The 16,953-nt window shown below is 41.1% G+C and overlaps 2 protein-coding genes across 4 annotated transcripts in view; one reads left to right on the top strand and one right to left on the bottom strand.

Moving 5' to 3' along the window:
* nuf2 (UF2 component of NDC80 kinetochore complex) overlaps nt 1-15,502 on the bottom strand; it is a 31,519-nt gene extending 16,017 nt beyond the window's left edge. Inside the window, exons 1-6 of one of the 3 annotated variants that reach the window (XM_048601861.1) lie at nt 15,483-15,502; nt 10,315-10,442; nt 5,287-5,361; nt 4,525-4,601; nt 1,729-1,790; nt 1,215-1,312 (exon numbers count right to left, since the gene is read on the bottom strand). In XM_048601861.1, the coding sequence (XP_048457818.1) occupies nt 1,215-1,312; nt 1,729-1,790; nt 4,525-4,601; nt 5,287-5,361; nt 10,315-10,437 (435 nt within the window). In that variant the 5' untranslated portion in view covers nt 10,438-10,442; nt 15,483-15,502. Of the gene's footprint in view, nt 1-1,214; nt 1,313-1,728; nt 1,791-4,524; nt 4,602-5,286; nt 5,362-10,314; nt 10,443-14,394; nt 14,518-14,599; nt 14,760-15,482 lie in introns of those variants that run through there. The other 2 variants (XM_048601860.1, XM_020530596.2) reach the window with 2 other exon arrangements.
* Nucleotides 15,503-16,215: 713 nt separating this feature from the next.
* The window catches only part of uhmk1 (U2AF homology motif (UHM) kinase 1), a 36,565-nt gene continuing 35,827 nt past the window's right edge, over nt 16,216-16,953 (top strand). Inside the window, exon 1 of the mRNA XM_020530595.2 lies at nt 16,216-16,734. Coding sequence (XP_020386184.1) covers nt 16,425-16,734 — 310 coding nt within the window. The 5' untranslated portion in view covers nt 16,216-16,424. The remainder of the gene's footprint in view (nt 16,735-16,953) is intronic.

The raw sequence follows: 16,953 nt of genomic DNA, 5'->3' as shown, positions 1-16,953 counted from the left end.
TAACTAGACCTTTTATTGTTTCCAGTTCACTTGGCCTACAGGATGAAAGAAATTAGACTGGTCAAACTTTAACCAATACTGATGTACAGCAGGTCCTTGAAAGATTAAATTCACTATTTCCGGGACTTAGATAAGTCGTACAAAGTAAGGACAAAATCTTGCTTTATAAATATTCTCATGAAACACCTCGTAATTTTGTTTTTATTTTAAATATGCTTTTTATTATTTATTCATTCAGGGGTTCTGGGCTTCACCAATTGCCCTCAAAAGGTGGTGGTGAGCTGCCTTCTTGAACTAGTGTAGTCCATTTGGTGTAGATACACCTTTAGTGCCATTAGGAGAGAGTTCCAGGATTTTGACTAGCGATGCTGAATGAATGGTGGTATTTTTCCAGGTCAGGATGGTGAGTATTTTGGAGGGGAAGTTGCAGGTGGTGTACCCATGTATTTGTTGCCTTTGCACTTCTAGATTGAAATGATCATGAGTTTGGAACATGCCAAGAAACTATGCTGAATTTCTGCAGAGCAAGATACATACACTGTTGTTTCTATGTGTCCATGGAGTCCATTTGAGAACGTGCTGCCAATCAAACAGGCTGCTTTGTTCTGGAATAGTGTCAAGTTTTAAGTGTTGTTGGAGCTACCCTCATCCAGCCAAGTAGGTGTATTCCGTTACATTCCTGACTTGTGCTTTGTAAATATTGGACAGGCTTTTGGGAGTTATTTGCTGCAGAATTCCTGGCCTCTGACCTGCTCTTGTGGCCACAATATCTATATGGTTGGTCCATTTAAGTTTCTGGTCAAAAGTAACACTCAGGTTGTTGCTATATAAATGCAATTTATTGTTATAGGTTTCCACAAACAATAGTCTTCCAAGGATTCAACATTTTTAAAATCATTAAAAAAGCGTTGGTTGGTGAAAATTAGAGAGAGAAAGAAAACTGTCAAGAGCTCATTCTCAAATTCTCATCTGGAATAACATGCCATGTAACCTCAAACACTATCAGAAAGTAAATAAATTTGATTGATAAAAACTAGACAATAAAAAACTAAATGAAAAAAATATCCACACGCAATAATTCCAAGTTAATTCGATCTTTCCATGTTTTTTGGTATAGAACTAACCAACCCAATCATTATTAGGGGAACCTTGCTGCACACACTGTTATACATTGACAAAAAAAGGATAACCTTGTAATCACAATCAACACTTACAAAACTTTTTTGTTGGTTCAGGTAAGTTTCGAGGGTTCTTTTTCTGAACTGAAGAAAGTTGATTATGCCACTCATGATGACAATGGTACCTTTTGATTCTATGTTTAAAATAAAAAAAAATTGGTGAATCAGATCAACTATTGAGAAAAAACATCCTATTTAAGATTCCTGCAAAATTCAAGTGCAGCACTTTGAGATTAAACACTTTGAAGTAGTTTTGAATATATAGTTATAGTTGAAAGTAACAAATACAGCAAAATAAGTTATTCATACTTTGTGCACTTGAATAAAGCACAATTTTCCTGTCACATTTCAGAAGTATATTTTGTTTGCTTCAACAATTAAATTTGATAACAGCAAAGTATGTTTTACTTCAGTTAATCAAAATTGGAATCCAAAATATATATTGTCCCGAGATTTGGTATATCCATTTACAAGGGCTTGCATTTATCATGTATATATCTCTACACACACATTGAATCTAGAACTTAAGTTAAAAAAGTGGAAAACTTACTAGGATTCAAGAGATCACTCATCTCAAAATATGGAATTGCGCAGAGTGATTTTAAATTATGCCTGGAACACAGAAAAACAATTTAAACAAAAGTGTTAGTTTAGACAGTGTTACAGGATTTCTCAAATAAAAATTCAGCACATGCATAACAGTACTCATAAGACTATACAATACAGGAGCAGAATACGGCCACTTCTCAAAACCATTCTCCTGCTTTCTCCCCATAACAATCAAGAACCTATCTCTCTCTGTCATAAATACACTCAATGACTTTGCCACAGAAGCCTGTAGAAGCTATAAATTCCACAGATTAATTACCCTCTGCTGAAGAAATTATTCCTCATCTCATTTCTAAAGGGTCATCCCTTCACTCGTAGGCTATGCTCTCAGGTCCTAGTCGCTCCTACCAGTGGAAACATCATCTTCACGTCTACTCTATCCAGGCCTCTTGGTATTCTGCAAGTTTCAATGTGATCCCACTCATCCTTCTAAACTTCATAGAGCACAGACCCAGAATCCTGTGGGTCTGGAGTCACATATAGGCCAAACCAGGTAAAGTTGACTAAATTCTTTCTCTAAAAGACATCGGTGACCCAGATGAATTTTTATGACAATATACAGTGGTTATATGGTGATCATGAGGCTAATCTTTTAATTCCAGACTTTTGTTTTAAGCTGTCATGGTGCAATTCTAACCTATATCCTCAGAAAATTACCCTGGGGCTCTGGATTAATAGCCCAGTGACATAACTACTACACCAGCACCTCCGCTTGCACAGTACAGACAAAAGTATTAAGAATGGTATCGTACTATTTTTGGCCAAGTCTGAGTTGTGTCAGGTTTGAGGGTTTCTTACTGAAAGACCAAGGAGGTTTTTTTTGCATATTTTACCAAACTTGCCTCATTAATTACCTACCCTATCTCTCTGGTGTTTCTTCTGTCACATTTCTATCCCATCACAATACACACCATTCCTGGAACACCTAGCGAACATCTGTCAAAACATTGGAGCCCCTTCCATCAGTGCCATCTTTAAAAGCAATGCAGTAGACCCAGAGAAACAGTGGCATTATGAAGCTCCTCTGCTCGATCAAGGACGTGTGGATAAGATGACAGAGAAGAGAATGACCTGTTTCTCTGACAGGGATCTGGAGGCCGAGATGGACAGTGCTACCAAGAACTGCCATGTTTCCAAAGGATCACCACAAAAGGCCAAGCCAGCCTGATCAAAGGTCGTCACTCAGTTAAGTACAAGAGGGTGCAGAGGAATGACCAGCAATTGAGAAAAAAAGATTAATGATCCTCTCTGCTCTCACACCTTAATATATCCGTGCCATTGCATAGACATTCCAAGGCTCATATTCCACCACCCTCACTCTGGTTGCCTGCAACACCTTCCTTCAAACCACCCTCCCCACTTAGCCTGCGACAGGACTAATGCTGCATGCCCTCTGGGCTGCCCCCTCATTCCTTCATAACATCTCACCACCTTTCCCGCTCATGCAGCACCCTATGGAGGGGAAAATACAGAAACATTCATGTCCTGTCGATTGAGTGTGTACCACTCAAAATGCCACTGCCACTCCCATTAATCATGCTGTCAGTCTCGTTCATTTCATTACACGCCACACATAACTGTAGGTCACAACACTTTCACTCATGTTGCAGGTTCTGCAAGCCTGTAGAAAAGTGGCTAGAGGCAAAAGAACCGCCCTCCTGTTCCTGAGGGAGGTTGAAAGTTTGAAGGCCACTCTCACTCTCACACACACGGACTCCAAGTTGATACACAGCCAGATTCTAAACAAGGCCTCACACCTGAAATGCATTGTCTAACCTGGGATGTCACCTCTGGTATACTGGGGGAATAGATAAAACCTTTAGTTATCACAGGGCAGAGACTTGAAAGAAATTATGGAATTTGCATATTAATCCTTTCTAACTGATTAAAGAATAAACAGCCATCTTAGGCTTGTTCAACACTGTATCAGTTCTGTGACCCTTTGATTTTTTGCTTATAAATTCGGTGTCCAGTGCCACCTCTCTCACTGACATCTGAAGAAGGAGTGAGACTCTGAAAGCTTGGGTCTTCAAGTAAACCTGTTGGACTATAACCTGGTGTCATGTGATTTTTGACCTTGCCCACCCCAACTCCAACACCTCCACACCATAATATTGCTGAAAACAGTTATATAAAAAAAAATTTAAAAGTGCACTAGAAGTATAAAGTCAGACCTGGAGTATTTAAACTGGATACTACTTTTATTGTATTTTTAAAAGCATTTTTATTGCCCAACGGTCACAGAATCTTAGAGATATGTGGAGCTGATTCCAAGTCTGTAATCCTCAACCTCCAAAAATTTATACAAAAGTCAATGTTCAATTTCTGGACTTCATTAAAACCAAATTCAAATGCAAGATCCATCTCATGTTGCATGTTGAAATTAATTTACGATAGTTGCATTGAAGATTGCACCAAAACTCTGAAAACCATTTACACCACTTCTACTCATCATTCATTCAATGTGATCACTAATCTGATGAAGATTAAATTTCACGACAGTTCATGAATATTAGAATGACATTTTTCCAGTACTGTTCAAAATAGATTGAAAGTTGAATAATAAGGATGTCTAAATGACAACCAAATTCAATATAGTAACAAGTACACAAACTGAATAAATGTTGGTTACAGAGAAATTGACAGTCACCATCTATGTAATTAACAGAGCTCCAAAAAACATCTTTGATTTTCATGTGTCCAAGATATCTTATTCTAAAAGATTTCTAATACTTACATGCAAACATAAAGATTCAGAAGTGGGATAAAACCTTCAGAAAGTTGAGGATATGGCATGTTTTCATCTCCAGGCATCTATGAGTACAATAGGCATATTTATAACTTTAGAAGTGCTTAAAAATGTACAATCCACTTTCATAAAAGCACTTTTCAGATGCTGGCCAAGAGAAAGTTACATGCAAAAAGAAATGTTTCATAATGTTGAAGTCAAGAACTGTGGAACACTTGCCAAGGATAAATGTTACAAACAAAGAAACAATATTCATACAACTCAAATATTCCATGCATTTGATAACTTCATGACACATGTAATGCATTCTGACTTCACTCTAGATATTATCCTGCTAGCTCTAAATACTAACGAACCAAATGTATTATAATACCTTCCTAGCTCCCTTAGGTGACCATGCAAGGAACTGTTCAACATTGATTGATTTAATGAAATTCATGAATCAGTCCATTTGTACACCAGGATCAACTGTAAAAAGTCAGAAAGAATAATAACATCTGATTTCTCCATGGAAATAAGGCCAAGCATTGCACTTGAGAGAGGCTAATTGATATATTCAAATTCATTGTTTACTCTGCCAGATACCTAACAAAGCCCTATTCATGTATACTTGTCAATTTTCAGTGGTAACATTGGGAAACCAGATTACAACTAACCCTACCGGCATACTCCAGCTGAATGAATGCAGAAGTGGAGAACAATGAATACACATTTGCTTTTTCCTTTGAAAGAAATGGGATGAATACTAACCATGTAAAAGCAATCTGGACGTGCATCAAAAACAATCTGTAGACATCTCATGTACAGTCTCTGTACAGCTTCTGGCTGTTGAAAAATTTTTTAAAAGTCAGTGTACCAGAACGATTAAGCTGAAATATTTAATTTTCAATACATGTAAAGTATCAGCATTGTTGTAATAATTAGCTAAGAAACTGGGTAATATTCGCTCCTAAATATTCTAACTCAGGTCAATAAACTGCTTGCGAAATTTTGGGTTTCAGGTAAAGCTTACAGTTTTCTTCTTTCATTTTGGTTCTATAACAAATTCATAAAATATCTTCCGGTAAGATGGCGGCAGAATAGGACACTCCAGCTGGAGCTCGTCCACTCCACCCATTCTTTTTTTTCTCTCCCTCTTTTCCTCCCTTCTCTCGGCCTTGGACACCTGGCCTGGGCCTGCGACTCCAGGCCTCTGAAGCAGGGTCGGTGGCCCGGAGTGGGGGTGCCTGCGGCCCAGTGCGGGGCGTGGCGTCAACAGCCCAGTGTGCAGCGTGGCAGCAGCCAGCAGTCAGACCACGTGGAGACCCTCTGCGCTGGTCTGCTGCAGACAGCCCTTGGAGAGAGACTATATGCTTATCTTTTTAACTTCGCTTCTTGTTTTTCTGACCCATGGTTATACTGTGTATAGCTGTTATGTAACTTTTTTTCTTCATTTCTCTATTCTGTAAATAAGAATTGTACCTAGGTACTCTGCACCCAAGATGGAGCCATGTGTTGGTGACGTTTTTATACTGTAACTAATCTTGTAACTGAAGAAACTGTACCTAGGTATCTTTGTACCTAAGTGGCAACTTATAAACTTTTCACTGTACTTATTTGAGTGCATGACAATAAATTTATTTAATTCAAAAAAAGTGTAGCAGCTGGTGCATTACATTTACATACTGGACATATTCCTATAATAGTACCTTACATAGAATAAAACTGTATTTTTAAAAAATATGCAAGCCCAATATCTAACATAATATATGAATGTAGAAGAGTTTGTTGGCACCAATTTCTTTAAATAAACCATATTGTGTTTGTTTAGTGTTTCAACGACATACTTCACTCACTTTACATTCAATCTTGTGGCTTTTATCAGGATAACTATTCTATTTTTGTTAGGATCTGAAGAGGGCCTTCAGCCCGTCAAGTCTCCTAAAAATATACTACTACCTACACTAGTCCCACCTCGCCACACTAGGCCAATAGCTTGAATGCTATGACACTTCAAGTGTTCATTCAAGTACTTTTAAAAGGTTGTGAGGTTTCCCACCTCAACTACCCTCCCAGACAGAGGCAGATGATGTAATTTATATGGATTTTAGCAAGCCCTTTGACAATTCATTCCAGACCCCCCCACCATCCTCTTGGTGGAAAAGGTTTGCCTCAAATCCCCTCTAAACCTCCTGCCTTTCACTTTAACAATGCGCCCCCTTGTTACTGACTCTTCAATTAAGGGAGAACAGCTGCTTTCTAGTCACACTGTCCATACCCCCTCATAATCTTCTACAGCTCAGTCAGTTCCCCTTCAACCTTCTCTGCTCCAAAGAAAACAATCAGAGTTTATCCAGCCTCTCTTCATAGCTGAAATGCTCCATCCCAAGCAACATCTTGGTGAATCTCCTTTGCATTCCCTCCAGTGCAATCACAGCCTTACTATAGTGTGGTGACTACAGTGTGCACACAGTACTCCAACTATGGCGTAACCAAAGTTCTGTACAGTTCCAACATGCCCTCCCTGCTCTTGTAATCTATACCACAACTAGCGAAGGCAAATGTTGCGTATGACTTCTTAACCACCCTATTAACCTGTCTGCCTCCTTCAGGGCTCTGTGGACAAGGACCCCAAGATCCCTCGATTCCTCAGAGCTTCCTAATGTCTTGCCATTTATTGCATTCTCACTCCTTTGCCTTGTTCCTTCTTCCAAAGTGCATCACCTCCTATTTATGAGGGTTAAATTCCATCTACCAGTGATTTGCCCATCTGACCAATCCATTAATAATATCCTCCTGTAAGCCAACACATTCCCCCTCACCGTCAACCACCCAGCCAATCTCATGTCATCTGAAAACTTCCTTACCACTTGTCCCACATCTACATCATTTATCTATATCACAAATAAAGGGGCCCCGCACTGAGCCCTGTGGTACTCCACTGCACACCAGGTTCAGTCACACAAACAGCCTTCTCCTACCACCATACCAATTTTGGATCCATCTTGCCAAACTATCCTGAATCCCATCAGTTTTTCCCTTTTTTTTAATCAGCTTTCCATGTGGGACTTCGTCAAAGGGCTTGCTAAAATCCATATAAATTACATCATCTGCCCTACCCTCATCCAAACATGATCACTTCCTTCAAAAAATTCCATCAGATTTGTTAGGCATGAACTTCCTCTGACAAAGCTGTGCTGACTATCCCTGATCAAACCTTGCCTCTCTAAATGGAGACAAATTTTATCCTTTACTATTTTCTCCAATAGTTTCCCTACCACTGATGTTAGACTCACTAATCTATAGTTCCCGAATTTATCTGTACTACTCTTCTAGTGAAGTAGAACTATATTAGTTGTCTTCTGGCACCTCCTGTAGCCAGGGACAATTTAAAAACTTAGGTCAGGGCCCCTGTAATCCTCTCCCTCATCTCCCACAGCAGCTTGGGAGACAAGACTTCCGGGCCTGGGGATTTGTCCACTTTTAAATCCACCAAAATCTCCGATACTGCCTCAATTCTTAAATCCATCTGTCCAAGAACTTCACAGGCCATCTTCTCAAATTCGGCATTTGCATCCTTCTTCTCCCCAATAAGACAGGTGTGAAGTCCCCATTTAACATTCTACCAACGTCCTCCAGCTTCACGCACAGATTACTCCGTTGGTCCCTCATAGGCTCTACTCTTACCCCGGTTATTCTCCTCCCCTTGAAATACTTGTAGAATATCTTCGGATTCTTCCCAATTGTCTTCTCATGACCCCTCTGTTGCTCTCCTGATTTCTTTCAAGTTACCCCTGCATTTCCCATGCTCCTCCACAGCCTCCATTGCTTTGCTCCTCTGCACGTGTTACACTTCTCTCTTTTCCATTTTATCCTGTCTCGAATATTCCTAGACGTCCATGGTTCTGCGCGCTTATTGCTCCTACATTTCACCCTAAAGGGAACATTGGCCCTGCACTCCCCTGGAACCTTTCTGAATGCTTCCCACTGTTCTGCTGTGGATTTACCCCCAAGTAGCTGTCTGTTCCCAGTCTATTTTGGCTAGATCCTGCTTTATTTTAATAAAATCTGTCTTATCCTAATCCAAAACTCTATTTTTGCAGATTATCTTTCTCCTTTTCCATAACAAATTTAAAAGGCATGATATTGTCACTGTCACTAAAATGCTCTCCCACTGTCACTTCGAACACGTGTCCAATTTAATTCCCTGCACTGCATTGTCAACATCTACATGTTGACATAAAAAGATTTCCTGCATACATTAAGAAATCTGCTCCTCTAAATTGTGTTTAATAGAGGTAGTTGAAATTCCCTAATATGACTACCCTACTATGTTTACCCACCTTAGTGAATTGACTGCACATCTGCTCTTCAATTGCCCACTGTTTAAGGCCTATAATACACTACTAAGACTGTGACTGTTTCCATTTTATTCCCAAGATCTACTCACAATGTTTCATTTGATGAGCCCTCCAAGATACCATCCCTCATTTTTGCAGTAACTGACTCCTTAACTAATAACGCAACACCACCTATACATTTGTACCCTCCCCTATCCTGCCTCAAGTTCCTATACTCCTGATTGTTAAGTTGTCAGTCTTGTCCCTCCCTCAATCATGTCTCCACCATGTTGTTGCCATGTATCAATCCATGCCCTTAACTCATCTGTTTTACCTTTAATACATCTGGCACTAAGGTAACAGCCATCTAGCCTCACCTTACACCCTTGAAACATCAGATGGCTGAACCCACTCTGCCTTGGCACCTTTTCTAAGTTATGCTGTGCTGTTATTAAACTAACGCATTGTGTGCCCTGCCCCTGCTGAACTAGTTTAAATTCCGACTAACAATACTAGCAAACCATCCCACAAGGATGCCCAATTCCGGTTCAGGTGTGGACCATTCCACTTGTAGGAGATCCCATTTTCCCCCAGAAACTGTCCCAGTGATCCAGGAATCTAAATCCCTCCTTCGTGCACTAACTCTTGAGCAAAATCAAAAATCAAACCAATTTTCTAGGTTCCAAACCAAACATTGTTTTACTCTTAGAAAATCTCTTACAATTTTTTTTCTCTAGGAACAGGATTAGGCCATTAAGCCCTCAAGCCCGCCTTGCCATTCAATACAATCAATACTGATCGAACACTTTTACCTATCTCATCACCTATATGATGTTGGTAATCAAAAATTAATTAATTCTCTATGACCTTCCATAGGCCTCCATGATATAGAGTTACAAAAGGTTCACAACCGCCTGAATAAAAAAAAAAATCTCACCTCAGACTTAAGTAGCATCCCTTTTATTTTTAAATTGCATTCCCAGTTTCAGACTCCCTGACCAGAGGAAACATCTTAGCCAGGCTAGAAGTAGGTATATCTTTAAAAATTTCTAAACATGTATCTCTCCCTAAATTCCAAAGGTTAGGATCTCTCACTGCAACAATTAAGCCTCCAAGTCATGACTTAAGATACCTGTGAAAAGTTACCAACACCAATTCAAATTTACTTTATTATAAATTTACAAATATCTTGAGGAAAAAAAGTCAATCATTTAACTATGTTGCCTAATCTTAGGTAGGAGTCACCTGTGAAGTGTACATTTCCCTATACTAGCATTAAAAGATTGTAAATAGCCTTAGGTCAATGCTTCTCTATAGCAATTAAACGATTGGCCTTACAAAGGACATAACTCCACTTTAGCAGAATACGATTTGCATGACATTGTTTAGTACAGCTGTCCATATAAAGCAATGCATCCTAGAGTGCAAACAACAGCTAAAATAATAGTAAAATGCTTACCTTTGATAGGTCAGCTTTTGTGAAGTTGTTGGCTTCTGATCCACTTAAAATGTGTTTGCGACAATAACTCACAATATAATCCAATTTGCAAATTGGATATGGAAGTCTGTTCTCCCCCTCCATTTGGGCTAACAAGGAAACAGTGTTATTTTAGAAATCAGTGTCTTTGCTTAGGACCAAACCTTTGTACTGGAGCCAAGCAAGATATCATAATTGCTCCCAAATTTGCTAACATACCAACACTTTAATTTTATTTCTCATTCTTTTGAGCATAGATCACCCCTACACAAAAACACAGCAACAACTAGGAGACAAACTCCCATTCAGCACATCAGAAGTGAGCTTCACATGCCCAAGATCTTTGAGACCATATGTGAGGGCTTGTGAATTTTAACTATTGATTTTTGATTGCCTGGACCTTCATAACTCCGCCAGAGAAGGATGAAATTTTGCACAAAAAGAAGAGGAAACACTAAAAAGGAAGGTGACACTGAAAGTTAAGTTAGTGTCTCCCTATTTATTCATCAACCATGGATTAGTTTCCTGGGGTTTCGCTCAGAGTAATGGGTTGAGTGGTTTCTTCTTTGATAGTTACCCTACACTTCATGGAACTGTTAATGTTGACTGTTTTCTGCAGCTGAACAGTACATAAAATAAAAGATGTGCAAAAAAGCTCCTGTCTAAACCATTTCACATTTGCGGTTTTATCCTTGGTTGAGGTTCCAAATATTTAGTTAAAAAATGAACAGCCAATTAACTTTAAAAAAAAAATCCTCCAGTTATAAATAATAGTGTTATGCAAAGTAACAAAGCACAAATAGCAAATATCTAATACACTATGACAGTAAGGGAAAGAAGCAGCAGGGAAAGAATAAGCACAGGGAAGAATTTGGAATAAGGCATCAAATGTTGAGAACACTTCACTCACTAAGCTGCCTCAAAATAAGCAATTAAAAAAAGGGCCTTCAGATGATCTATTATAGCTTTCGTTGTTGGCTAATATGGGGGAAGTTTAACAAAGAAGGAAGGATGGCAACTTAACATTGGTTAAGTATTAAGAAAATACATTTTCCTCCTGAAATCTATTCATCAAATTTGATACGTCAATCACATCTTAGACACATAATAGCATATAGTAAGATTTTTTTAAAAATATATCCAACAGTGGATACAGAAATCAAAGGGGTAATAGAGCTGCGGTTGGAAATTTGATTCTGAACACCATCACATTTTAAAAGTAGCTAAATGAAATATCCGAGATCTATGGCATAGTTTAAATTTTTATGAAATAATATAATAACTCTATAATTCTATAAAAATTACATGCATCTGCACTATTTGTAAAAATACCTGGCTGACATTATAGCTCTCATTGATAGGACTAGACCCTAACAGACACAACAAGGCAGCTGCAGATAAGCATTTTTTTTATGTCCAATCTCAATTCTCAATAACAGATGTAATCACAGACCTTCGTGAGAAAACTGCTACCTACAGCAAGGTTTGCAAATAAAATATAATCCTCACTCGCTGTTTCTACTCAATCACTTAACACAAAATTAATTACCTAGTAACACTTGATGCTTCCACATAGCGGTTGGGGAAGTGCAATTTTTAAAAAATTCATTCATGGGTTGCGGGTGTCACTGACTAGGCCAGCACTTAGCACTGCCCATTCATAACTGAGAAAGTTAACAGTCAACTGCATTGCCATGGTCTAGAGTCATATATAGACAGACCAGGAAAGGACAGCAGTTTCCTTCCCTAAAGGACATTAGTGAACCAGATGTATTTTTTTTGGCCTGACAATCTACAATGGTTTCATGATCATCATTAGCCTCTGAATTCCAGATTTTTGTTGAATTCAAAATCCCACCATCCACAGGATTCAAACCCTGAACATTATCTGGGTCTTTGGATTAATAGTTTAGCCACAAGATCATTGCCTCCCCTATTGGTTTAGATATCTACAATTCAAACCATCTATTTATCAATCACATGCAAAAACTGGTTAAGATATTTATCCTAATCTTTAAACTGAGCTGCATAATAAAACTTTGCAAATAAATTAAATTTGTGGTATCAACAAAACTACACTGATGAACTTTAATATTTTAGTAGTTTAATTTCTACTTTGGCACTAAATTGCTAATCAAAGTACTACTTTTTGCAAATTCCAGTCCTGTCTTCAGTCTTTGCCTTGTGCCCTGAAACCTCTATTGTTCATGAGCATGACAGAACAGTTAAACAGACCACATTGACCAAACTGGAGAGATGAGCTTTGGTTTTAAGTCTATGCATTAATTACTTTTGCATTTTACTAATCACTTAAATTGTGCAAATGTTCTTTTGTTTCATACTACTGAATGCAAACTGGTTGAGTGCCAAGTTTAAGAACAGGAAGGCATGATGGGAAATTCATTCAAAACAGACTTGCTAAAAATCAGCAACACATTTAAATCCGTGCTGGTGCCGAGAAAAAAAAAAAACATGGGGCACCTTCGTGTCCATGTTAAGGACATAAAAATTCCTCCTCTGCTCCAGCATTAGAGATTCATAGGTTGTTAAGGAAATAACACACCAGACAACTGCCTGTGTTTGTTGACATATAGCACTAGGATGGGGCCAGAGAGACTGCACATCTGGCAAGTGCATCAGACAGAATAGTGACGCAATTAAAATATACTTAGTTTTACTTTAATTCCTGTTCATCGATATTGCTTTGAAGATTTTTCATCTTTGAAATGCGGTCAACCGGCTAAAAAAGCTGTAGACCTCATTTCCCCTCAATCTTCAATTACTGTTGTATGAAAGCCAAATTATTTTGGAAATGGTTCAATAACAAGGGAACTTTTCATTTAAGGCCAAAAAAACAGTCCTGAATTTGCTACACTTCACTTTCTCAAAGATATTTTAAGAAATGCAAACAAATGAAAGTTGCATGCACAAAGATAGCCTTGATTTTTATTGGTTTACGTGTTATAGAAACTTAAAATTTGCATTGCAAACTGCAAGGTTTTGAGTGGATTAAGTGAACAGGCCTATATATAATGATTTGTCACCGACCTTGGTGACACCCCCAAACTGTTATTAGCCAGTCTAATCCTAGTTAATCCACACTGGTTTGTTAGCCTCTGCTGCCTGACATAAGGTATCAGCTCCCTCAGGTAAATCAGTGGAAAGTATTCTGCATTTCCATCCCTGTAGCCTCCTCCAGCATCCAGCCTTCCAAAAGATAGGATGGGGAATAGGACAGAATAGAAACTAGGAACAGGACAGTGTTGAACAGCATATCCTCTATTGTCAGCTTTTATATGTAACTCAGTGCAAAGTCAGTCGTGCAGTCCTATACCTGTATCCTCCTCCATCATCCAGCCTTTCAAAACATGCCACTCCTACATTTAAATGCAAAATGAATATAACGGAATAGAGAATAGGAGAGAGTAGAAAGCAGAAGATGAACCAGAGCAGAAGTTAGAATAGAATAGAGATTAGGATAGAATATCCTCTATTATCACATCTTATATGTAAGTCAGTGGAAAGTCATGTGCACTCCTACACCTGTAACCTCCTCCACCGTCCGTCCGTCCATCCATCCTTCCAAAACATGCCACTTCTGTGCCCACACCCACGTTTAAATGACAAGTGTTTGAGCCAAGCTTTCAGATCACTCAGTTTGAAGGTATATGGTGGTTATTGGTGGGAAAGGCACTTGCTGAGGGTAGCTAGTGGGTTTAAAAATCAAGTAAAGTTTGAGAATGCACCAAGAGGCCAGACCCTGACACAGCCCAAGCACCAGAAGCGGGTTCCCTTGCCCCGCCCCCTCCCATTTTTAATTTGAAAAGAAAGAATACATTTCTAAACGCAAGAGATTTCGCGGCTGAAGAAACGAGGTTGCAAAATTAAAAAAGGAGAAAAAGGGCAAACAGCTGCAAAGTGGTGGGAGAAAAATAAGAATTAGCAGCGTTGCCGCAACCGACAAGAATTAATTCACGTTCAAACGACAACCCTCCGCTGTCCCAAACTGAAATAAAACCTCCGCCGAACGAGGGCCGGAGGTAACAAATAAACAGGACATACCGTCCACAATCCCAGCTTTTTAACCTTTAATAAATTTTCCCGCCGTCTCCGCTCAAAACTTTTAACTTGGCGCCGGCAGCGTCAACGGCCGACGTGGTGAGTTCGCCACGCATGCGCGGCCCGTGCCGGTACCCTCCTCCCCCCGCCGCAGCACTAGGCGTCGCTGTGCTGCCCCCTTTCTCCGGTCCCATTTACCCCAGCCTACCCTGTGTAAGAGAGAGGGGGCATGACTCTTCTGTTATCACAAACCCAATCGTAAAAGCCAGATGATGGCAGACTGAAATTCAGAAACAAATAAAAACCACCAGCTGAATGTTGATTTCTAAACACCAGACTTGCAGCATCCGTCCTCTCACCCCAACTCGAAATGAACTGGCTAACTGCAAGTCTCTCGATTGATTAAGAACCGAAAGAACTGCGGATGCTGTAAATCAGGAACAAAAACAAAATTGACGGAAGAGCTCAGCAGGTCTGGCAGCACCTGTGAAGAAAAATTTAAGGTTTCGTGTCCCGTGACCCTTCCTCAGAACTGAGGGATCTGAGGAATGGTCACCGGACCCGAAACGTTAACTCTGTTTTTTCCTTCACAGGTGCTGCCAGATCTGCTGAGCTCTTCCGTCAACTTTGTTTTTGTTCCTGATTTACAGCATCGGCAGTTCTTTCGGTTCTTAATCAACCGAGAGACTTGCAGTTAAGCCAGTTCACTTTGAGTTGGGGTGAGAGGGCGGATGCTGCAAGTCTTCTGTTTACAAATCAACATTCAGCTGGTCGTTTTTATTTGTTTCTGAACCTTGTCTGCCCACTGGTCAGGGGCTGTCTATGCCTCTGCACATGGGAGTCAGAGGGGCACCAATATCATGAGGCTGTGATAGAACTAGGGCAAGGAGGACAACAAACAGGCTGGTATTCCCATTTACAGAAGCACTACACAGTTTAAAAGGGTTTAAAAGCTTAGATTAACTATCAGCACACCAGGTTTTTCCAAAGATTGTGTCTGACAAACAGCTGGTTGTAGACCAGTGCAAAATGCTGGAGAAGTCGCTGTGACCACTAGGATATGGCAGGGCAGGATAACCACGATACTCAACTGTATTGCCTTTGTTCCAGGCATCTTTTGGAGTCCGTGGAATCTCTCAGCAGTACATTGCTCCATCAGTCAGTTGATGCATGCCACGGTCCAAAGGGCAGGCCAATAAATACAGCGGGTATCTGACCCAGTCAGGTCAGCTAGGCCGAGAGCTATTTGAATTCAGGCATCACTGGGATTTTTGGTGAATTTACCTCCTGCGGACTGCAGATGTTCAAGAAGGTGGCTGACCGCTACCCTTCTCAAGGGCAATTAGGCATGAGCTAAAAATGCCAGCTTGGCTAGTAATACCCGAAACATGAGGGAATAAATGGCTTGCTTCTGCACTACACATTCTACAAAAAGCAGGGATGCTAACCCATTGCCCGGCCCAATATTTATCCTTCAATCAACATCTACAGAGCAGATTATCCTCCCTTATCACATCGCTGTTTGAGGGAATTTTGGGCGGGGGGCAGATGGTCTGCATTTCGAACTTCACGATGGCGACTGCACTTCAAAGAGAGGAGGACTGCATCGGTCTTGAAAGACAACGTTTGTCTGGGTGACAGGCGCTACATCGATGCGGCGTAGCCTTTGGGCCGGGCTGAGGTTGAGAAAGGTGAAGCCGCACGGTGGAGGCGGTGACCTATTGTTTGACGGGCAGCCGGAACATCCAATCGGAACCAGGAGGTGGGACTGAGTGACGTCACGCGCCTGTTTTTTTATAACGGCCGCTTGGGGGCGGGGCAAAGTGCGGGTGCGCATGCGTGCGGCCCAGTCCTTGTCCGTCCAGCGGCTGCGGAGCGGGAGCGAGCCTGCGGCCTTGTTTACAGGCCGAGGTGGGGGGGCCGCCTGCCGAATCGAGCCAAGCCGAGCTGGGCCGGGAGCCAGCTAGCGGCCGTCCCGCAACATAACACCATTACCATCCCCGACCTTTTCCAACAAGCTCCGCTCCAGGCAAATGGCGACCTACGTCGGAGCGAGGCCTAGGGGCCCGAGGCCCAGGGGCAGGTATCATGCGGCGGGCGGCTGGTACTCGGAACAAGACCGGCTCGGCAGCAACCTGCCGCCGCTCGGCGTCTTCCAGGCGAACGGGCGGCTGTGGCGGGCGCAGCGCTGCCTCGGTAAAGGCTCGTCGGCCGCCGTCTACCAGGTGACGTCGGGGGCGGCCCGGGCAGCCGTCAAACAGTTCGTGCACGACACCAAGTCGGACTACGGTTTTTTGACTGAGAGCGGGGTCCTGGAGGATCTTCAGGGCCATAGGAATATCGGTAAATGGAGCGGGATCGGGGAGGGAGACGTTGTGCCAGCCTGAGTTCAGGGTGTGCAGTCAAGCCAGAAACAACCCTGGCCGCTGTCAGAGTTTCCCCACCCCCAGGAGACAGGGCTGATAAAAAGTCACCCACCATGAACCTGTCCTATTCCCCTTTCAGACGCAGCCCTGACAGCTTTTTCCTCCTCCTCCATTTGCCATTGGGCTTCAGTGATGG

This window comes from Rhincodon typus, chromosome 10 (genome assembly GCF_021869965.1).
Source record: "Rhincodon typus isolate 14 chromosome 10, sRhiTyp1.1, whole genome shotgun sequence".
Lineage (NCBI taxonomy): Eukaryota > Metazoa > Chordata > Chondrichthyes > Orectolobiformes > Rhincodontidae > Rhincodon > Rhincodon typus.
This window is presented reverse-complemented; position numbering and strand designations above follow the sequence as displayed.